This window comes from Protopterus annectens, chromosome 1.part0 (genome assembly GCF_019279795.1).
Source record: "Protopterus annectens isolate FY-2018-M chromosome 1.part0, PAN1.0, whole genome shotgun sequence".
NCBI classification, from domain to species: domain Eukaryota; kingdom Metazoa; phylum Chordata; order Ceratodontiformes; family Protopteridae; genus Protopterus; species Protopterus annectens.
In genome coordinates, this window is record NC_056725.1 from 1,167,767,963 (window position 1) to 1,167,792,172 (window position 24,210).

Sequence of the window (24,210 nt, forward strand, 5' to 3'; positions counted from 1 at the left end):
AAATCCAAATTTTGAGTTAGTTCCAACTTGAGGTTTGTTGTTGTTTATGGTTATTCCAGATAAGAACAAGTCTGGAGAAAATACAGTTGTGTACACTTACAGTAAATGTAGATGTTCAAGTGTATTTACTGTTACAGTCATCACACTTGGGTTATCCTGCCAGGGGTAGCCCTCATTCGGCCTGAATACCAGAGGCTTAGTATTTCTGCATCGGTTGTTGTCGCTTCAAGACTGACGTCAGGTCATCAGAGGTATAAAAACAGGCAGCCAACACCATTACATCAGTTTTTCTTGCCCCAAATGTCAGGAGCCCCCAAGCAGGGAGCTAAGTTATGGTGGACAAACACCACCAATAAAAAGTAAATACCAACAGCCCTGTAAGGAGTGAGGAAGAGAGACAAGGGAGCTGGAGGGTGGGAAACCAGGACTGCAACAGTGAATACACTCGAACATCAACATTTATGGTAAATGTACACAACTGTACTATGTTCTTCATGTTTCACTGTTGCAGTCATCACACTTGGGTTGATTCCCAAAGCTGAAGAATGGGTGGAGGCAGTCCAGAACAGTTGGGGCTGGCTAGTATGCCCTGCAGGACTGCTGTTGCAAAGCTTTCCCTGGACTTGGAAAAGATAGGCAGGTGGTAATGCTTGGTGAAGGTATGAACAGAACTCCAAGTAGCAGCTTCCTGAATGTCCTGGTAGGGACTCCTCTGAGAAAGGCTGTAGAGGTTGAAGTTGCCCTAGTGGAATGCATTCTGACCCCCTGGGAGGGTGGTTTCCCATGGTGTTTGTAACAGAACTGGATACAGTGTGCTATCCATTTGGAAATGGTTTGTTTTGATATGGCCTTGCCCTCTGCCCCTGGTGCAAAGTTGACTAGTAACTGGTCAGATTTCCTAAAGGGCTTAGTTCTATCAAGGTAGAATCTGAGCTGTCTGTGCACATCTAAAGAGTGCAGGATTCTTTCCCCCTTATTTTGAGGATTAGGAAAAAAGGTGGGCAAATGGATAGTTTGGTTGAGAGCCACATTGGACACCGCTTTAGGCATGAAGGATGGGTTGGTCCTGAGGGAGACCCTGTCAGCATGAAAAATAATAAAGGGTTCCACAGTCATAAGTGCTTGTAGCTCAGACATTCCTCTTGTTGAAGTGATGGTCAGGAGGAAGGCTGTTTTCCAACAGAGGAATTTTAACTCTGCTGATACTGCAGGCTCAAAGGGGGGTAGTGTGAGTTTTTCCAACACAAAGTTAATGTCCCAAGCAGGGGTGGGGGCTCTTCTTGGTGGCCTTAAGTTGGTAGCCCCTCTCAGGAACTGCTTGACGAGAGGGTGAGAGAAGAGAGGTGGCTCAGTGCTGTAATGAGCAGAGATGGCAGAGGCATGGATTATAATGGAAGAGAAGGACAGGCCTCTGTGGAGTAGGTCTGCTAGGTAATCCAGGATAAGTAGTAAGGAGGGCTGTGCTGTATCCGCTCCTTAATGTGAATCCAGGAACAATACCTTTTCAACTTGTCAGCATAGGATTTTCTTGTACTGGGTCATCTGGCTTCATGTATGACATCCAGTACCTGTTTGCTTAGGCTGGCCACTGGAGGAGAACTCAAGGAATAAGCCAGGCTGCAAGGTTCAGGGTTTGCAATTGCAGATGCAAGAACTGTCTCTCCTGCTGAGTCAGGAGAGTTGGGATCTGGGGTTGGTGCCATGGGGGCACTGGTGACAGTAGTAGTAGTAGAGGGTACCAGTGTTGGCATGGCCAGTCTGGGGCAATCAGGATTGCTCTTGGTCTTTCCTCCCTTATCTTGAGTAATACTCTTGTAAGAAGAGGCAGAGGGGGAAATGCATAGATTGAGAGGTTTGCCCACTGGAAGGATAGGGCATCCACTTTCCAGGCCTTGCTGTGAGGTACTCTGGTGCAGAATTTGCTGGGCTGGTGGTTATAAGGGGAAGCAAATAGGTCTACCTTTGGGGTACCCCATTTCTGGGTCACAGGGCTGAAGATGTTGTGGTTTAATTGCCACTCATGTGGGTCTAGGAGATTTCTGCTTAAGTTGTCTGCCAGAGAGTTTTGGTTGCCTGGCAGGAATTGAGCTTGCAGGGGAATGTGCATGGCTGAGGCCATGTTCCACAGGGTCATGGCTAGCCTGCGTAGTGGGTAAGAGTGGGTTCCCCCCTGCTTGTTGATGTGCCACATCACTGTGATGTTGTTGGTTTTTATTGGAAGGGGCCATGTGAGAGTAGGGATCTGAAAGCTGTCACAGCGTGAACAGCTAGCATCTCTTTTTGGTTGATGTGCAGATGAATTTGATTTGGGCTCCAGTGGCCCTGAATGCACCTGCCATCCAGATGTGCACCCCAGGTATAGTCTGCTGCATCTGTGGTTAGGGTCTGGGTGGCATGGGATTGTGTAAAGGGAAGCCCCTTGTTGTGGTTGCATGCTGCTGCCCACCAAAGCAACTCTTTCCTTAGGCAAGGTATTATAGGAATGATAGTTTCCAGGTCCTGAGAATGTTGGCACCAAAGACTTTCCAAATACCACTGAAGTTTCCTCATATGCAGTCTGGCATATGGAATTAGTAGAATGCAGGAGGCCATGAACCCTAGGCCCTGCAGGATTTTCCTTGCGGATAGCTGGGTTCTGGTGGCCATTTGAGCAAAGTAGCCTGTCAAATAGGCTTGTTTTTCTGGAGTAAGAAATGCCATCTGGGTTGCTGTGTCTAAGCTTGCTCCCAGGAATACAGTTTTTTGACTGGCGACTAGTTTGGATTTCTTTTCATTGATAGTGTACCCCAGGGAGGTTAGAGGGTCCTTTACAAATGTCAGGTGCTGCAACAGCTTTTCCTGACTGTCCGTCTGAATCAGGAAATCATCCAAGTAAGGGTAAATTTGAATATTTCTCTGTCTGCAATAGGCAATGGCTGGAGCCAGGCATTTTGTGAAAACTCTGGGAGGAGTGGATAAGTCAAAGGGAAGTGCAGAGAACTGATAATGTATAAATCCTGCCCTGAAACGTAGATATTTCCTGCAGGAGTTCCTGATTGGGATGTGCAGATAGGCCTCCTTTAGGTCTAGGGTGGCTAACCAGGCATCTTTGGACAGCATAGGGAGAAGCTGCTGAAGGGTGAGCATTTTTAATTTTGGTAACACCAGGAAGGTGTTTAAAATAGATAGATCTAAGATGGGATGCCAGGTGCCCTCTTTTCTGTGTACCAGGAAAAGTCTGGAATAAAAACCTTGGCCTAGCTGTTCTGCAGGAACAGGTTGAATTGCCCTTATAGAGAGCAGGGACTGAACTTGGTTTTGTGCCTCTGCCCACTGGTTTGGAGGAAGGTCTTCGAACCCTTTTGGGGTTGGCAGCATGTGGAAATAAAATTTGTACCTCTGGGATACTATGTTGAGGATCCATCGATCATTGGTGATGGAGGTCCAGTTTTTTGCATGGTGGGCAAGTTTTCCTCCTAGGGGCATGAGCAATTGGGCAGAGGTGAGGAGTAGAGTTGAGAAGCCATTGTGAATTCTTTCTGTAAGGGGGTGGCTTAGCACTCCCTGCTTTAGAAGTGGAGGTACTCCATTGCTTAGATCTCTGCATACCCTGAGACTATAACCTGGGGGGGTCTGTTTCCCCTAGGTCTAGTTTGGGATGGCCTTGAGGGGGCTGGAATGCACCAGTGTTTTGAAGGGCAATGCCTACTGAATCTTGGAGGCTGCACTTGCAAAAAATCTTTGACTGTCTGCATAGACTCAGCCTTTTCTACCATCTTTTTAAAACCTCTTCAGCTTTGGTGCCAAACAGACTGTCCTTGTTCAGAGGAGTGTCCAATAATTTTGATTTGACATGGTTTGGCAAGGTCTACTCTTTAAGCCAGGCATGCCCCTTCTAAGTACAGAACCTGTGACTGCTGCCCTGCAAGTTGCTTCTAGGGAGTCACACCTACATTGCAGGGTATGCTTGCTGACTTGGCTTGCAGAAAGCATAAGCTCCTGTAATTCTTTATTCTCTGCACAGTCAGGAAAGGTAGATCATTTTTGCTTAATAAGTTCCATAGTATGTTGCTGGTATTTCAGCATGTGGAACTGACAATTCAATGCTCTAATGGCAAAAGTTGCAGAGGTGTATACCTTTTTACCCCATCTGTCTAAAGCTCGGGAATCCCTGTCTGAGAGGGAGGGATTCTTAGCTGTAGTTGCTTTTATTCCTTTAGGTCCTTGGGAGATGACCTCTGGGTCAGCAGTAGGATTTTTAAAGAGAAATTTGTGAGAGTCAGGGACTCTGTAGTACCTATCAGGTTTCCTTGGAGCAGGGGGTAAAGTATCAAGAGTCAGGCTGGATTTCATAAAGACATCATCCACAACATTCAAAATTGGAGGGGTAGCTAAGGGTCTGTGCTGTGGTAAATCTAAAAATTCCCTGCGTCTCTTTTTGGACTGAGGATAATCCTGGCATTCCCAATGGAAATGCTTGCTCAAGGTATGTAAGGTTTCACCAAAAGAAAAGTCACTCTGGAGAGGAGGCAGAAGGAATGGATTCCTCTGCATCTGAATCCTCATAGCCAGATAAAGGCATGTCTTCATATTCAGAAACCTCGAACTCTTGGTCAGATAAAGCTGCTGGGGACAAGTCTCTTTTTCTTTTAGCAGGGGAAGGCTGGCTTCCCCTAATCAACATGATCAGGTCTTCTGCCATTTTAAGCATCTGAGATTGTGGCAAGGAAGCAGGTGTTTGAGTTTGGGTCTTAGTTTTTTTAGGCAGAGTTCGTACTCTTGGCCTTAGAAACTCGGTAGTTTTAGAAAGAACTGAAGACGTGAAAGAAGTCGGTTTGTGTCGAATATTGGTAGGGCAAAGAACTTCCTTAGAAGCTGGTGCCTGCTCAGTGGCTCTGGACCCATCCAAGGAAGAGACATCCACAGGTTCCGTAGTCAAAGAAGAGTCTCGCGGCATACCGGACTCCGAATGGGTCTCAGTAGTGGCCTGTGAATCCATCGAAGCGGGCATCAGGGGCTGCGAAAGTGCCTCACGGAGTACCGGTGAACTGGCGACTAGCTTAAAGGATGTGTCTTCAGCAGTTTTGGACCTATGCGGTCTGTCTCTGTCTTTATCCTTACTTTTTTTGGAAGATCGGTAGTCGGATGGCTTACTGAAGCCATTTCGGAATACGGAGATCGAGAACGAAAATATTTAGCTACAATAAGGGCCCAACAACAAATAGTTTGGGTGTTGACCAAGGCACAAAACCGACAGCGAGGTACGTCATGGTCTGGGCCTAAACAGGTGACGCAGTAAGAATGGAAATCTCGGTGTGGTATTTGCTTTCCACAGGTGAGACAATTGTTAACTTTTTCTGACATCGGTTAGAGCAAGAAAAAAGGATCCCCAATGGGGTACTTGGCTTTTGAAGACTTCAGGATGATTCAATTTTGGAAAGAAAACTCAAGTAGCAGCCGACCGGCACTCGTGTGAACTGCTTCTGCTTTGGGCTCCTGGGCAAGAAAGACTGATGTAATGGCGTCGGATGCCTGGTTTTATACCTGACGTTAGTCTTGAAGCAACAGCAACTGAAGCAGAAATACTAAGCCTCTGGTATTCAGGCCGACTGAGGGCTACCCCTGGCAGGATAACCCAAGTGTGATGACTGCAACAGTGAAACACGAAGAACATCCTGATCTCTTGCCCTTATCAATGGATGCCTGGTTGGGGCAGTAATGAGCCAGTCATCTAGATATGGAAACACCTGAAATCCCTGCGGTCTCAAGTGAGTTGCTAATACTGCCATACATTTGGTGTACACCCTGGGGATTGTGGTGAGATCAAAGGACAGAACTATGAACTGGTAATGACAGTCTCCCAGCTAGAAGTATAATTACCTTCTGGATTGTCTTTTCATCTTTATGTGATAGTATGCAAACTGAAGGTCTATCGAGCACATCCAGTCATCCTTGCCCAGAAAAGGAAGAACAGACTGAACTGGGCCCATCTTAAACTTAGTGTGTCGAACTGACTTGTTCAAGTTGCTGAGATCCAAAAGTGGTCTCCAGTCCCCTGTTTTTCTGGCACTAAAAAGAACCTTCAGTAAATTCTGGATTCTATTTGGTCTTGTGGGGCCTCTTGGATGACAGCTTTTGTATTTGAATTACTGCTTCTTCTCTCTGACTGATTAGAACATTATGGATTTTCCTAGAAATTAGAGGTGGAAAGGAAAAGGAAATTATATAGCCAATGGAAATAATCATCTGCATCCAGGTATCTTTTGTTATGTCTAGCCAGGCTATCTGTTGCAAGGATAATTGACCCCCAATTGCCTCCAGAAGAGCACTGGTAGGGTCTTTTTGAGAAAAAATCTCTAGACTCCTGGTTTTGTGGGCATCTTCTATCAAGGGGACAGTGTCGATCATTGGAGTTCCCCCCTCTGCCCTCTAGGGGAAGTTCCTCCACGTGTGTCCTGGAAAGGACCTGGGACTTCCTGAACATCTTTTGACCAACTCATTAATTCCTTGAAAATGATTTCTGAGGGGTCGAAAAATATACGCCCGCTGCAGACTGGGTCTTTCCATCCTTCTCCCACCTGGATATTGTGTCCCTCACTTTGGGTTTAAACAAAGAAGTGCTATCAAAAGGAGCATTGACAAATGAAGATTTGATGGGCTCTGCAAAATCAGATAAGTGCATCTAGGCATGTCTTCAGATGGAAATTCCTGAACCCGCTGCCTTTGGGGTTCCTTCAGTTACATTCGAAATAAGCCTCATGGATGAATTTGAAATAGATTGCAGGGTAGCCAACTGAGAAGTCACTTCTGATTGGACCTCTGCAGAAATGGATCCTGAGAGTGTATTTGACAGTTCCCTAATCAAATCCTTCTGTAACATTGTAAAATGTGCTAAATAATTCAGCAAACATCACTGAAGCATACCCACACTTCCCAAACCTATCACCCTAGACTCCCTGTTAGGGGAATGAACAGTGGAACTCTCTTTGGCAAGTTCCTATTTGGTGCCCGCCTCCACAACCATGTCATCAATGGGCATCCCATTAAGCCCAAAACTCCTTATCCAACGGTGGTGCCATAATCTTTTCCGGTCTTCTGGGTATGGGTTCAACTGTGTTAGGCTCCTTCCATGCCCACCATGAGACCAAATTAATAAGCTGGTTTGTGGGCGGAGTACCCCAGGAGATAGACGGGTCAGTACTGAAAGCCAATAAATCCCCAAATGTAGGTTCATGTTGTTTGGTTTTTCATTAATAAAAGAGTGTGATATATCTATGACTGGGAGCATTTAAATCTATCAATTTCATGGTGCACTGAGAATATTTAATACGAGCAGTCTGGGAGCTTTATTGTATGCCTTCAGGTTCTATTTTTGGGGATTTATTGTTTTTCTTGGTGGGACGCTTGCAACACTTTTGTGGTTCAGTACTGAGAGCCTCCAGGAATACCAGCTCTTCAGATAATGGGCTGCTGGATGTCCACCTCTCTGTTTTAGGATCTCAAGGATATGTTCAAATGAGACATCTTCAGGAGGTGACCGTGGGGACCCTTCACCTTCTTCTAAGTCCATATCCTCCGTGACTGACTCTTAAAGAGAGTCCAAGTGCTTTCTCTTGCACGTCTTCTTCCTAGAAACTTCCTCAGTGGGATGCTCTGGGTAGGTATTGGAAGAAATTGTAATATCCTGCTGAGAAGCCTGAGTGATGAGGCTCCAAGAACAGAGACATAGGCTCATAGGAGGGTACTAGGCTATTGGCCCTAAAGCCTATATAAGCCTAGCCAAAAATGTACCCTGGCTTTCGCCACCCAAGAAAATTATTTTCCTGTGCCCCTGTTGAACAGAGCCACAGAAGTAATCCCCGGGGTGAATTTCCTATCTCTCATCCAGTCATCAAGATTTTTCTTGAAGAGTGCTAATGAGGAGCTCTGTTTGACATAGACAGGTAGTCTGTTCCAGAGTATGGGAAGTCTTTGGGACAGGAATCTATCCCTCCAGCATGTTCTGTTTATTGTGGTGATAAGGTTTAGGTCCCTAGAGCGTGTAGCTTGGAGGGCTTGGGATTTCTTTAAGTAAAGCATGTCCAACAGCTCTGGGTTTGACATAGCTTTGTATGTTAGGCAGAGATCGCCTCTGAGTAGGTGTTATGCGACAGAGTAAAGCTGGATTTTTTTGAGACGGTCTGCGTAAGGCATCTGTTTGAGGCCAGTAATCCTCTTTCTGAGGTATTTCTGTGGCCTTTCCAGTTGTTGTAGATGTCTTGTGAGGTACATACCAAAAGGAGCATTGTACTCTATAATGGGTCTAATGAGTGATGAGTAGAGGGGAACAATGACCTCTTTTTCTGGATGAGAAACCTTTTGTGATGAGGTGAGCCACGTAGAAGGATTTCCTGACCACTGTGGCAATGTGATTATCAAAGGAGAGACTACTGTCCACCTGTGTCCCAAGGTCTCATCACATTTTCAGCATTAAGTAGACTACCAGCTATGTGGTAGTTCATGGGTACAGAGTTTTTACCAAAGGGGATGACAATACACTTTTTGGCATTGAGCTTTAGGCCATGGCTTTGACACCAGGCATCTTTTTCAGTGAGGCCCTTTTGTAGTATGTCCACATCATTAGGAGTTTCGATTATGGCTCCTAGTTTGCAGTCATCTGCAAACTTTGTTAGCCAAAGACCTTCTGTGTTAGCCTGTACTTCAGAGAAGTAGATATCAAACAAGAAATGACTCAGGACTGAACCCTGTGGTACTCCACTTGTCGCTGGTTTGAAGTCGGATTTGGAGTCTACTACTTTCACAGTGTGGGTTCTGTCCGTGAGCTAGTTGGCAACCCATCTTGTGACATAAGGATTTATACCTAGTTTAGTGAGATTATCTAGAATTCCAGAGTGGGGGTTGGTGTCGAAAGCCTTGGCGAGATCTAGATAAGCTGTGTGAACCACCTTACCCTCATCTATGGCTTTGGTGACTGCTTCAAAGAAGTCAATCAGGTTTAGGAGACATGATCTGCCTTTTACAAATCCGAACTGGGTAGGGTCCAGAGTTTGGAGATTACCAATTTCTTTGTTTATGAGTTCCATGATGATACGTTCCATGGCCTTGCAGACCAGGCTCATCAGGCTAATGGGGCGGTAGTTACCGGGGTCCGTAGTGGCTCCCCCTTTGTGGAGTGGGATAACTGTCGCGGTGCGCCATTCAGTGGGCACAAAGCCTGAGGTGAGGCTATGACTGAACATGGTACTTAGGTAGGGTGAAAGTTCATTCTGTAGTTCGTGTAGAACGCAGCCTGGGATATTGTCAGGTCCCATGGATGCTGTGCCTTTGGAAAGTGTGTTTTTTTACCTGTGCAGCCGTGATTACAGGAACTTTGCATTCTTCCGGTATAGAGATGGGCCCTCTAGGGGGTGAAAGAGGGGTAAAGTTAGCACTGAACCTATCTGCCAGGATGTTGGCAATATCATTTGGTTCTGTATATTTAGTGCCATTGTGCTGTAACTCAGAGCAGATCTGAGTGTTGCCATTGAGATTCTTGACATAGCTATAGAATGCTTTGTGGTTGTCTTTAGTGTCAGTCGCAATTTTGTTTTCGTAACTAGCTTTGGAGGATTTTATGAGGGATCTCAGCTTCTTACTGAGTTTGACCAGGGCGTTCCTCCAGTCATGGGATTTTACTCTTTTTTGCAACAGTTTCTTTCTTCTGTTGTAGAGTTTGTTTATGGCAGAGGACCACCAGATCGGCTTCCTTTTTTTGGAGGATAGCATCTTGATTCTATTAAAGATAGCATGATCCATGCACTCATGTAAGTGCTTATAAAGTGCATTTGTGTAGGATTCAGCAGTCGTAACTCTATTGTCCATCTGCATGGCTGTCATGAAGTTTGCCACTTCTGTCCTAAGAAGTGTGAAGTTGGCTTTGGAGAAGTTTTTTATGGTGGTTTCCCTAATTGGGGTTAAGGGCGGGATGTGGATGTCTAGGGTGATTAGCTTGTGGTCGGATCTGACCAACGAAGAAATGACCTCTGGTGTGGAACACCAGTTGCCCACGTTGGTAATGACCAGGTCTAGGATATTACTGCCCCTGGTGGGGGTGTGAATAAGTTGATCCAAGGTGTTGGAATTTTTGAATTCCAGAAAACGTTGAGCAAAAGAGTTGGTACATGAGTAGTTTTCCCAGTTAATGGTGGGGTAGTTGAAATCGCCCATTATTAGGGTGGTAGGTTGTACCCTAATACTTTCCAGTGTATCAAGAAATGAGGAGTGGGAATCCTGGGGCATGGTGGGGGGTCTGTAGCAAGCTACAATTTGGATTGCAGTCTTGCCCAGAGTTAGTTGCACTTGGATAATCTCGGATGCATTATGCTGTTCAACTAGCCTGGAGGTGTGGATATCCTTAATGAATATGGACATGCCTCCACCTTTAGTGCTTCGTTCTGGGTTAGGTGGCCGAAAGGTGTGGTATGAATTATAGCCTGGTAATGGAGCTTTGAACCTGGTCTCTGTCACTGCACAGATGTCGATGTTCTCCATTTTAAGAAGAGCCTCGAGTGAGTGCATTTTGAGGTTTAGACTTCTAGCATTGAGCAGCATTACCCTCAGATTTTGCTTGCTTGTACCTGTTACGGTGGTGAATTTGTCATTTGAACCTTGCCTAAAAAAGGCACTATAGGAGTGGAAAGAGCCTTAGCCAGTATCCGGAATCCCAAGGGCGACAGGTGCAAGCCATCTCTGGCAAAGCATCATGGTCTGTCGATCATGTTGTTCCAGGCAGACAAATACTGGATCCCCTTAGAATGACACCAGAAGCTTAGCCAATTGTTGAAGCCAATCATTTTGTCCTTGTACTGTGGCATCATTCTGGGTGATGACAGGATGCTACTCAGGGCCAGGGTCATACCTGCCTGGGCTAGAAGATCGGAGAGCTCCTCCATGTCTCTTTTCATGTTGTCCAGGGAGGTATGTCTCAGGTCATTCACACCAACATGGACAATGACATTCTCATATTTGTACTTGTTGTGGATTGACCTGAGTGCGTGCGTTATGTGGCGGATCCTGGCACCTGACAGGCAGCTGACAGTAACTTTCTCCTTGTTTAGCCTGGTGAGTGGAACATCAGTGTGCCTGACTATAGAATCACCTATGACTAGAGTGTTGGGTACGTTGTTATGCATTATGGGCTGTGGTTGAGTGGCACACTGAATTTGTGGGCTATGTGTCATTTGGGTTGTGTTGGGGGGTGGAGTTTGCTTGCGTTTCTGCTTTGGAGGTCCCTGATGCTTGGGCAGGTTATTATTCAGAGCCTCCGTGAATGTAGGTGTGTGTTTTGTGTTTCTATGTGTGTGTTTTGGTGGCATAGGTTTTGAGGGACTATGTGATGCGAGTGGTGTGGTGCAAGTGTTTACCTTCTCCTCTTGACTGTCTAGTCCAGTCTTGGGTGAAGAGAGCTTTGCTTCCAGTTGGTCAAAAAGTGCATCTCTCACAAGTTGTAGTGTTGGGTGGTAGGAGGAGAGGGTTGTCTGTGTACATGAGGCAATTGTTGCATTGCCCCAAGATGCCCAGATTCATCAGGTAGACAGGAGAAATCACCGGGAGCTGACCCTTAGACATGCCTGGATAGGTGCTTATTTTTTAAGTACTAAAAACTGCTTTCCTCTAGACAAGTGCGGAAAGTTGAGTGTTGTAGTAATTTGCAACTTATTTAGTGCTTACAATGAGTTCTGAACAAGTGCTGAGTTCAAAGAAACAGATTTGAGTGCTGAAACTAAATAAATGGCTAGTTCTAAGAAACAAAATTAAGCTACAAGGCTTCCCTCCAAAACAGAAAGTCTTGGGGGCTCAGAAGCCTACAAACAGTCTAGACCACTTAAAGGAAAGGTAGAAGGTTGAAGATCCGAGGAGGCTGGATCCATCCATTCTGCTAGGGCAGGAAACCCCCTCTTCACAACCTCAAAGGCTGATCACTCCAGAGAAACAGAAGACATTGGCTCAAAAAGACAAGCTTTTGGACCACTGTCCTCCTCCACTGGGAAAGCAATCTCCCCGAGGAGGAAGCCGGAGCAGAGCTATCCAGTGCCAAAGCTCTGAGATGCAGAGACAGCTCCAATAATTTCAGAGTTGACTCCAGCATCTCGGATCCAACAGGGATGCTTTGGCTCTGACAGCCCTCTGGATCTGACAGAACCAGAGCACTCAGAATATGCTTCAGATCTGAAGACATTGCTAAGTTCGGATACGAGACAGGTGGAACTGGAAGGCTCAAATCCAGGGACTCTGAAACAATTGAAGGAATCAGAGTAAGAACTTGTAAAGGGGGTGTAGTCAAAGGACAGACCTTCTGCACTAAGGGGTAGGAGCCAATAAAAGATACCCATCTGACTCTGCACTGAGATAATCTTCTGCACCATTCTTTTCACATCTTCCTCTGTCAAACTTCTGGAAGAAAGAGTTGAAACAATAGAGGGGGACTTGGATCAGTGATGCTCCAAAAAGGGTGAGGGTACCCTTGAAGGCACCTGATCAATGGAAGGCGAACATCTTGTCCTGGGAAGAGATATAGGGCTCAAGGCAGTTGGATCCAATATCTTTTTTGTTGGATCCCAGGTAGTATGGTCCATCACCTTTTTCTTTTTCAGATCCGAGTGTGATGAACTTTTGGATCTTACTGAATCCAGCTTATACCTTTTCCTAGACATCTCCAAAACTGGGGTGGTTAAGGTTGATGGTTTCAGAGATGAAGGCTTCAACTCCTTACTTTTGGGGGAATTAAGCCCCAGATATTGCCTCTCCAAAAGCAAATGACAATAAACCTTTCAATATACGTTTATTTTTTCAGTTTACTAAAGCCCTGGGATTGAAACCATGGCAGATTGAATAATCTTCTTGTAGATGTAAAGGCCCAAGGCAGTAAACACACATAATGTGGGCATCTGACTTTGGTAGTTTCTGCTCACACTTAACACACATTTTAAATCCAGTGGGGCCTTTTTCACCATAACACTAACAACTATATAGAAAGGAAAATTTAAAAAAGACTCTATATATATATATATATATATATATATATATATATATATATATATGTTTTGGAAATAAAAACGGGAGAAAGAAAACTACACTAAGTGTAGAAAGATAAAAAGGGAAGAGAACTACTAGTGATAGTACTTCAAGAAATATACACAGTACAACAGACAAAGTGAAAGTATGGTAACAAAGAATTACAATGTTGTATGAAGGTAAGGGACAAGAAGTATTGGAAATATTAGAAAATGTAGGAAATGAGAAGGCAATAATATCACTTATCTGAAAAAAACTCGAGAGCAAGGTCAACCACATCTTTCACGGAAAGTGGCAAATAGGATTTGAGGTAATTTAGGGTTGGTACATTATGAGTAAGTGAGAAGCTCAAGTGTTTTTTGCTTGTCACAAGCTTTAGTAACAGGCGAGTCGGATCTGAGGATTGGAACAGAGTCCATCAGTTGAGGATAGAATGAAAATTGACACCAGATACAATTTTTTTTTTTGCTTTTGTTCACTCAGTTCATCCAACTAGGTTTAATAAAAAAATATATATTTTCAATGGAGGCCCGGGAAGAAGAGCTCCAACATATTACAAATATGTTTAAACAAACATTTAGTAATATATATGAACAGACATTAAATAATATACATTAACAATTATATATGCATTTCCTTAGACTACATTCATATGAAAAAAGAGGCACTATTACAGTATACAAGATATTTATGGACTAGTAGACATTGAACACGGAGCATTTCAAGAGGTGTATTAGTGGGTTTTGCCAGACAGATAATAGATCATGGGATTGGTACTTAGAAATTCAAAGAAACAGCAGTGAGGGATAGAACTAAGAGCAGAAAATATAAACATTGTAGTTAAGAGGTGAGGTATGAAGCAGGTTCAGAGACAATTTTATACATATATATATATATATATATATATATATATATATATATATATATATATATATATATATGGCTATCATAAGGTTTATATTAGAAGTACTGAGGTGGAGGGTCAGAATCATCTCAAAATAATGTGTACAACTGGGAGATACTAGTAAAACTTTTCATGTTTTGGTGAAGCCTGGTTGTGGGGTATAAGATTCTGAATAAAGAGAAATGGATTTACGAAATGGCAAGCTGGAGATATACAGAAGCAGATCCATTGATCTGATAGATGAAGTTCTACTTGTGTTTTGATGAACCTGTATTCTAAATGGATTTCAGTGGTAGTGGGATGTGCTTCCACAGTTTAGCAACACTATTTGAATAGAGACCCTGCAGGTAGTGGTGTGCTCTATTTTTATAGTTTGCTTCAAATTTGGCTACTTTATTAAAACATTACTCAAGTCTGGACACTTGCAGGACTTGAAGTTTAGTGAAGATTGGGGCAGCATAAAGGAGAGATGACAGTAAGGAAATAGGGACTATACTTCTGTGAAGACTGGCAGAGATGGGTGAAGGCTGCCAGCCTAGTCAAGTAGAATCTGATACATAATTCTGGCATTTGTAAATATAAATGTAAAATACAGGCTTGGGTCTTAAATGTAAAGAAATGCTGTTTCAACAATGTGGCAACATTGCCATCTGCTGTAAGGAAAACAAAGTCAAGCATTTCTTATTGGTCCTTTGAAATTAAAATTACTTTATGTCTATTCCTTTGAAGTTAGAATTTGGAGTCAATGAGTCTGGAGTAAGCATCCTGCCTATTGTTTTAAGGCTAAAGTTAATGACCAGAATTTACATGTGGAATGTCCTTTATTGCTCTAAGTGTAAAATAATGTAAATGGAGTTAATGTGTAGCCTGGGAACTCCAGGAAGGGTGAAAAAGATGATGCAATGTTTATCAGAACTGGAGTTTCAATTTAAACCGTGAGAACCAGAGATTGTTAAGCATTTTGATCTTGGACTATTCAACTCAGCACTGCCTTGCTCTATGTAAGTAAGTTATCTTAGAAGTATGTTTTCTTGTAAAAATAGGTAGGACTATAAAGATTAGACTAAGTGTTTTTATGTTATGTCAGAATTGTACTACGGAATTATTTTAAGTTTCTGTGTGATCTCTGAACTCTTGAATAGCACTGTGGTGTAGTAGTATTGTCTTGTGTTTTAATTATTTATTATTAAATATTTTAAAAACCTTTTACCTGTGGCTAGTTTATGTAGAGATAATTAAGCTCTAGAGTACATTGCATATTTATAGAGTTTACTGTATAAGGCCACTCTAATAAGCCTTGACTGATTAGTGACACTTAACAATTGGATAATAATATTGCACAGTAATAATTGGACACCCTTTTAAGGGCCTTTGTGTAGCTGATAATTATTAGCTGGTGGTGACAGTAATTACTACTGTATAGTCTGGGTAAAGGGGTAGAGCTGGAGAATCTGTCAGCCTTTCCCAGGAGTGTCTGTGAAGTGTATAAATACTTATCTCAAAGTGTGTGTGTGTGTGTGTGTGTGTGTGTGTGTGTGTGTGTGTGTGTGTGTGTGTGTGTGTGTGTGTCAGCTACTTGGGCAGGGACACGAAGCACTGGTTGGACAGAGAGGGTACTAGAGGTTAGCTTGCCAGCTAGGCTGAGATCTGGACCTTATAACTGTGCCAGTGGGGAGTCTTATTGGGGATCTGGGGAGCAAGGGTGCAACCAGCCCCAGACTGACTGTGATCTTTGTGTGCACTTAAGGGAAATTGTACTTTACTGTGCATATTTTTTATCCTTTCCTCTCATATGAGATGCCCACTCTGGTGTTAGTGGTGAGGATTGAGGCTCCTTGATTGCTGGGCCAGGACACGGGTGTCACATGTGTTTGGCAGTGGTGGGAACCACTTCACATTTGTGGTGGTGGTGGATATCCACATCACACATTAATTAGTTGGCAAATACTAATTGGCTTGTAGTGGTGTGGGTAGAGTGAATCCTGTAGTTTATGCGCAGTGATCTCTGAAGGTGTTTTGTACTCTAAAACAGCCACACAGTGAATACTCAGAGTTCAGATCACAATTGTTTTATTTCTTTTGTTAGCTTAGTTAGTCAGGGTGAGCAGGCAGCATGTCAGCAGAGGAGTATGGAAAGCTGACAAGGAGCCAGCTGGTAGAGATGTGCCAGGCTAGGGGACTGGTGCATGGAAACCTGACTAAGGCAGACCTGATTGCAACCTTGGTTAATGCTGCATCAGAAAACAGCATCCAGGAGGACAATCAGACTGGCAGTGGAGATAGTGTATCCTCCGGAAATGGACAGCTCAACCTTTCTGCGAAGGACAATCAGACTGACAGTGGAGATACAGTATCCTTGGAGAATGGATAGCTCTATCTTTCTGCAGTGGACTTAAAAATCCAGCTGGTGCTAAACAGACTTGAGTTGGAGGCCATGCATTTGGAGACAGAGACCGAGGATAAAGAGTGTCAGAGGAGGCATGAGAGGGAAATGTTGACTCTTCACCAGAGTCATGGAGATAATGGGGAGGGAAGTAACTGGACCCCAGAAGCACAACAGGTCAGTACATTTCTTCTGCAATTTAAATAAAGGGATAATTTTGATAGTTTCATTCATATGTTTCACAGGGTATGCAAACAGTATAGTGTTGACCAAAGGCTCTGGGTACGATTCTTGACCCCCTTACTCCATGGGAAAGCTGTAAATGCATTGGCTAAAATGTCTGACATTGCATGTTTTGATTATACTGTTGTAAAAAGTCAGTTGTTAATACGTTTTAAGCGAACACCTGAAATGCATAGGAATAAGTTTCGTGAGCATAGACGCAAGGCAGATGACAGTGTGTGTGAATATGTTGCTGAACTGAGCACTTATATTCATAGCTGGGTGAGTGGATGTCAGCTCACTACTTTTGAAGGGCTGGCACACCTTTTGTTGTGGGAACAAGCCCTTAGCACTTTGCCTGAGGACATGAGGATCTGGTTAGCTGATAGACAATGTGCTACTTCAGATGAGTTGGGGAAGAAGGGAGACCTATACTTGGGCAGCAGGGCAGCCCTGCACAGGAAGGGCACCCCAGTACTGCTCATGGGTCTAAAGGAACCCATGGTGGGCAGCACAGACTGCAACAACAGAATCTGCCAGTAGTCCAAGTACACGTCCAGAGCTAGGGTTAAATGTTTTGAATGCAACCAATGGGGCCATGTGGCATACAGGTGTCCACGGAGGCAAGGTGGGGAACCAAAGGTGAGGGAGCCAGTAAGTGGGAATGACAAAATGCTAATAGTAGGTTGTCTTGGGACAACAGGGGTACTAAAGTACCATTCTGCAGATGTCTTGAGAGGGAAGGATTTGGATGAGGCAGTACCATGTACTTATGCAGTTACACGCGGTCAGGCTAGGAGACAAGCATGTGGGTCTGGTAGCCTGGGGGAGACCCAGACAGACTGCATACTTGCAGCCAGGACTGGTGAGGTGGTTACTTCAGGGAGTGAGCTACACTGTAGCAGTGAGACTGAAGGTGAGCCACAGCTGCTTGCGGGTACTGATATTCCCTTGGACAGAGTAACTGCAAAGATAGGGGTGAGTAGTAGTACCCAGGCTGACAGTGAGGCACCACTTTCAGAGGATGCCAGACTTCCTGTGGAAAGGGAGCTGGGAAGGGTTACAAGGAGAGAGTTGAGACAGGCTCAGGTCTCAGACCCTACATTGCAAGGCCTGAGGAAGGTAACTAGGGAGGCACCTGATTTTCAAGTGAAGGGTGAATCTGTATAATGGGACAAAGGGTTACTATACAGAGAGTGGACCCCTGAAGGAGGGCTAGAAGGTGAGAGAGTACAGCAGTTGGTAGTGCCTAGAGCGTACCATCTGGTGCTTCTAGCCATAGCCCTTGACATTCCCTTTGCAGGTCATATGGGCATAAAACATACAAATTGGTGTCTTATGCAGAACCTCTATTGCCCTAGAATTTCCAGAGATGTAACAGGGTACTGCAAGACCTGTGAGCAGTGCCAAAAGGTAGGCAAGGCAGGAGACAAGGTGAGAGCTCTTTTGATGCATCTGCCTGTGATTGAGGAGCCATTTCAGAGGGTAGCTACGGATATTGTGGGTCCTCTGAGTACCCCAAGTTCCACAGGGAAAAAGTATATCCTAGTGGTAGTTGGTTATGCTACACGATACCCTGAGGCAGTGGCTTTGTCCTCCATGGAGGCAGAGGAGGTGGCAAATGCTTTGTTAGAGATTTTCAGCAGGGTAGGTTTCCCAAAAGAAATACTGTCTGACAGAGGTGCCAATTTCACGTCAGACCTGCTGGCTTGTCTGTGGAAGTCCTGTGGGGTGAAGCACATGAAGACCACCCACTACCATCCCCAGACTAATAGTCTTGTTGAGAGGTTAAACTCTACAATCAAGTCCATGCTACGGGCATTCGCAGATCAGTTTAAGAGGGAGTGGGTCAAATATATGCCCCATCTGTTCTTTGCTTACGGAGAGGTTCTCCAGGAATCCACAGGTTTTTCACCCTTTGAGTTGCTGTATGTGGATAGGGTGAGGGGACCTCTAGATTTAATTTGAGATGAGTGGGAAGGTGAGTGTGAGTTTCACAAGGAGTCGGTTGTGGCATATATCCTAAACCTCAGGACAAGGCTCAGGAAACTCATGGGCTTGGCCCAGGAGAACCTGGCAGAAGCTCAACAGCAGAAAAAGGTGTGGTACGACACGAATGCTCGAGCTAGAGAGTATACTGTGGGGCAGCAGGTAATGGTTCTCATTCCTGTTAGACAGAACAAGCTGCAACAGCTTGGGAGGGACCCTACAATGTGGTAAGAAAGGTAAGTGATGTTAATTACACGGTGGAACTACTAGGCAGATGGCAAGGGCACAAATTGTACCATGTTAACATGATGAAACCTTACCATGATAGGGAGGCCCTTGTGCTGAGCATTTGCTGTGGATTGCAGGAGGAGTCTGAGGGAGATCTGGGGACTGATCTCCTCAGTGAGGCTCGGGCTGACACCTCAGTGGAAGGGGTAGCAATGTCCCAGCAGCTATCTCCTACCCAGGTTTGACAAATCCAAGCAGTGTTACAGGAATTTGGGGACATGTTCACTGGGAAACCAGGGTGCACCCACCTGGTGCAGTACCAGGTGGATACAGGATCCCAAAGGCCTATTAGGCAGGCCCCTTGCAGGGTGCCTGAGAGAGTCAGGCAGACTCTGAGGGAGGAGGTACAAGAGATGTTGGAACTAGGGGTGATTCAAGAGTCCAACAGTCCCTGGGCTTCCCCAGTAGTGCTGGTGCCAAAGAAGGATGGCAGCACCAGGTTCTGTGTGGACTACAGGAAAGTAAATAGTCACACAGAGTCGGATGCTTACCCCATGCCTAGGACAGATGAGGCCCTAGAGCAGCTGGGTGGGGCTAAGTATCTTACAACCATCTATCTTACCAAGGATTACTGGCAGGTGCCCTTGACTCCCAGTACTAGAGAGAAGTCAGCCTTTGTGACTCCTTTTGGCTTGTATGAGAGTTCACAAAGATGCCATTTGGACTGAAGAATGCCCCAGCAACTTTCCAGAGGCTGGTAGATCATATCCTAGCAGGAGCAGGAGGGTTTGCCCTTGCTTACCTGGATGATATTGCCATCTACAACCATTCCTGGCCAAAGCACCTTCAGCATGGCAGGGAGGTGCTGTGCAGACTACAGAGGGCAGGGCTGACCATTAAGCCGAGCAAATGTCATGTGGGTATGGCAGAGGTCTCCTACCTAGGACACAGAGTGGGGAGAGGTAAGATTAGGCCAGAACCTGCCAAAGTGGAAGCTATTAAGGCATGGCCTGCACCTGTTACTATAAAGCAGGTGAGGGAATTCTTAGGGACAGCAGGGTACTACAGAAAGTTTGCCCCTAGTTATAGTACCATAGCTGCTCCCCTCACATACTTGACAAGGAAGAACAGGCCAGATAAGGTAGTATGGACCCCAGCATATGAGCAGGCATTCCAGAAGCTTAAAGAAGCTTTGGGAGGCCCTCTTGTGTTAGCCAGTCCAGATTACAGCAAAGAATTTGTTGTGCAAGTGGATGCTTCGAACCATGGGGTGGGGGCTGTACTTAGTCAGATTTCTTCAGAGGGGGAAGAGCACCCAGTGGTTTATCTCAGTCATAGGCTCCAACCCAGGGAGGAATGCTATGCTGTAGAAAAGGAATGTCTAGCCATAGTGTGGGCACTGCAGAAACTTCAGCCTTATCTGTATGGAAGAAACTTTATTGTAATGACAGATCACAACCCTCTAACATGGTTAAACAGAGCCAGCCAGCAACATCCCAAGTTGCTAAGATGGAGTCTGGGGTTGCAAGCATATATGTCAGTGCAGCACCGCAGTGGGATTAGCAATGCCAATGCAGATGGGCTCTCAAGACAGGGAATGGGGTGATTAGTCATATGTTTGGTTAACTACTGTACTGTCTGTAAAAAGTGGATACTGAATTGGCTGTGGTTTCATTTTGGTTTTATATGTTTGGTGTTGTCTGTGTAGCTTGTCCAGGATGTAACAGTTTGTTGACTGAGATCCAGAATAGTTGTGAATTGTTAGTGTGCAAGTTTTGCTTGGTTGAGTAGTAGACTTTCTTATCTTTGGTAATAAGCTGTTTTGTTAGATTTCTTAGTTGTCTATATGCTAGTAAAGTAAGAACGGATGCATTTTCGTCCAGACCTTCAATGCTGTGTCTGTTTGCTTAATAAGTTGTTTAGTTGTGAAGGATAGCAGTAGGGCAGGGTTGGTTTTGATTCTTTTTATTCTGAGGAAGCTTGTGTGTTTATAATGCTTACTAATGTTTTGTTGAACTAACAGACAGCATCATCTATGGGTGATTCTTTAGTAACTCCCAATTAAGCAGATATTGTGCATTAATAAAAGTATCTTCATGAAAGTAGTAACTTCTCTTACCAAGCTGTAATGATGTGTTGTTGCTTTGGTACATTGTGGTGTAGATTAAGTGATCACTTAGGATGTGTGACAAAGTTCAATGGGATATTTTATTTGGAGAGGATGTCACTATCCAGTAGAGGGTTGATTGTCTGACTGTGGCTTTCTTATATCTAGCTGGTGTGATCATAAGTTGGGTGAACTTGTACAGATGTATATTAGTTGTATTTTCAGAAGGAATGGTTTGACGATCTGGTGGCATGCATATATACATGACTGTGACTTCATGCAAGTGTTTAGTTTTAGCATGGTTAGTAGGCCTTCTGAGTTATAGAAAGTTGTCAGGATGTGGGGGGAAGGGGAAGATATCTAGTATGTTATTGCAGAAAATGGTGATGCTGCTAGCTTTTTTGCTGGCTCTTTCAAATTTGATAATGTAATAGTTTGGTGGGGCATTTTCTTCATTTTTTGTTACCTGGGAGAGAGAGGTTTCTGTGGCAACTAAGATACCTGGGGTATGTACTGCTATCCATGCATGTACTTCAGTGAGTGTTATAAATACATTATTTGTATGGTACATATGAAGGCCAGGCTGGGACTGGGGCAAGGTGTTAGTGATAAAGCAAATGATGGGGATATGCTATCTGGGCCCTGTATATGCTAAATTGGGCCTGGGTCTGGGTGGAGGTCATCACTAAGTTTTACGGTTATTGAAGAATGATGGTATGGCTAGAAGTAGTTTTGCTTGATTTTATGTTTAATACCCAGTTTGTGAAAAATGGCTGCGGCTTTGGATAACTACACTTGAATAGTAGCATATATAACTGATGACAGAGACACGGTGTGATTGGGAGAGTTGAGTTCAGAAGTATTTTGCCTGGTGGACATAATGTAAAAGTTTTGTTGGAATGAGGTCAATGACTCAATATACCGTCATGTGGAGAACAGAACTTGAGCAGTTCTCAGCAACCATTCTGACAACATACAAATACTACAGTGGTTTCTTTTATAAATACTACAGAATGGTCACAGAAGTATAATAATAGTGATTCCAACACTGTATGATAAGTGTTCTCCAAGCACAATGCGATTAAGAAGAAAGGATTGAAGATGATTCACTAATCACAGTTTATATTTTAAACTGAATATATTAATACTAGAAATCTTGGACTGGGCCTAAAGAAACCAGTTTGTGGAGGCATGCACTTAAGCCTGATGGTCTTGATTTCATTTTGGATCAGTAAGCAACATTAAACAATTACTATGAAAAGTGTTTTTTTTTTCTTTTTCCTTCAGTAAACGGCATACCACAGTAAGCCACAGAAGGTTCAAAAACAAATTTTATCAACACACATGTGGCTTAGAACCTAAAAAACACATGTTCGGTAAATGACATTTTACCTCAGAAATCAGCCTTACAGACAACACAACACAAAAGACAATTCTGGTTCTCAGATAAGTGAGGTTAAGAGGAAAAAAAAAACAGAAGAAAAGAAAGGGTTAAAGAAACTTAAAGCTTTAGTAATTTTTTTAAAGAGTAACATAACTGGTTTCAGTAGGGCAGCAAAACCCAAATGGCATTCTCAAGCTGGTAGAAACTAATTGTGAATAGCAGATAAGTAAATAACAGAATTTTAGGTGGAAAATAGTTTAATGCAGCATAATAAAACGTGAACACTTACACATTGCAACAGACATTATACAACAAACTGTTCATATTTAATGAATTTACAGAGCAGTTAGGTACATGTGATGTCTTAGGTGGTGAAACGCATTTGATATGAGAAGGCAAGGATGACTATAACTACAAAGCAGAGTTTAATGTTATTTCAGGATGAAACCTTTAAAAGATGCAGCATACTCAATTGTAAGGGAATGCATGCTGTTGTTAAGCAGAAGGGAAGGATTTACAAGTTCTCAATGAGCAAGACAGTGCTGCCTATTTCATGTACAGATGTCAATATTTGTGGAAAAATATTTTAGTTAATTCTGGTAATCTAATTTTTTTTCAAGTAACACTGCTTACTTGTATTTCCAGAAAGGATAACTTCAACATTTAAGTACAGCATCTTGTATAGTCTAACTCTTGTTCATATTTTACTTTAAAAGGTTTGTGCATATGTATGTATGCATTTCATAGACTCCATATTTTTCATATGTCAAAAGATGAGGATGTACAAAGCCAGTTATCTGCTTATTCAGAATGACTTGTTATGGAGGAAAAATCAGTTCTAATGCTTTTACGATAAGGAATCTATACTATGGCTTAAAGAAAACTGACCTATCTGAGTTTTAGGTTCATATTAACCAAACTATCATGTCATTAGAGATGGCATGAACATTTTTCCCTTAATATACCATTAGCATTTCAAAAACTAGACTGTAACTAGGAGAACAGCATTTCTGTCCCTGCAAAAAAAAGAATAATCAAAGTAAAAATTATAGACTGCACTTCTTATTACTGCTGCTCATTGCTTAAATGCAACTTCTGTTTATGAGCATCCAGATAAGATATTTAGCTTTGTTAATTACATTAGTAAATGTCTCTCCTTCCATGACGCACATGTCCACCTTCCAGAAAGCATGATGAAATAAGACAGGTATGGACATAAATTCACAGACTTAGCAGCTTGGTGATTTTGTTTAATCTGCTATTAACAAAAGCATCTTATAAAGCAGATTTTTTCATCTGTAAAATTACATTCTGAAACTAAACTGACAACATGTTAATTTATCATTAAAATGCATCACTAACATATTCACTTAAAAACAAGAAACTATGATTCTGAGATGTTTTTTTTTCAAAAGTCATTATCTGAACCATAAGTATTTGCTGTGCTCATCTTTGTTCCCTAGCTTGTTCAATTTACCTTGACTTTAAAGGTAAGCTATCAGTGTCAGACACTCCTGTGCTCTCAGAGTCTCTCTCACTCGCACACACTCCCACTGTAGTTCTGAGGAACTGATTCCATTAGCCCTTTAGTAATTAGGAGCAGTATCTTGCCTGCCAGCAAGATCAAAGGAATGCTGCAGAAATCCAGATGATCAACATGACTGTGAGAGTAGGAAAACATTCAATAAGTGACTTGCCTTACCTTCAAGACAGCAATAAATGGCACAAAGTTAGACCTCTGAAGTCCGTTTTTATAGAGGTCTGAAAGAGAAAATTGGTATTAGCTTTACTACTTAGCCTTAATAATGCTGTCTTTTCTGCAGCCTTGGTGAATAAAGCTTCTATAATGATAAAAGCAGCAGCAACAAAACCGAACAAAGAAGAGGTGAAATTGATTTCTATTCTAGTGAACTAAACACCAAAAATTCATTATAAACCAGACAATGCTTACTAAAGAAATA

General features: G+C 43.3%; 1 protein-coding gene across 1 annotated transcript in view; it reads right to left on the reverse strand.

Annotated features, from left to right (window-relative positions):
• AFG1L (AFG1 like ATPase) overlaps window positions 1-24,210 on the reverse strand; it is a 1,902,723-nt gene that overhangs the window by 784,439 nt on the left and 1,094,074 nt on the right. Inside the window, exon 7 of the mRNA XM_044065354.1 lies at window positions 23,952-24,010. Coding sequence (XP_043921289.1) covers window positions 23,952-24,010 — 59 coding nt within the window. The remainder of the gene's footprint in view (window positions 1-23,951; window positions 24,011-24,210) is intronic.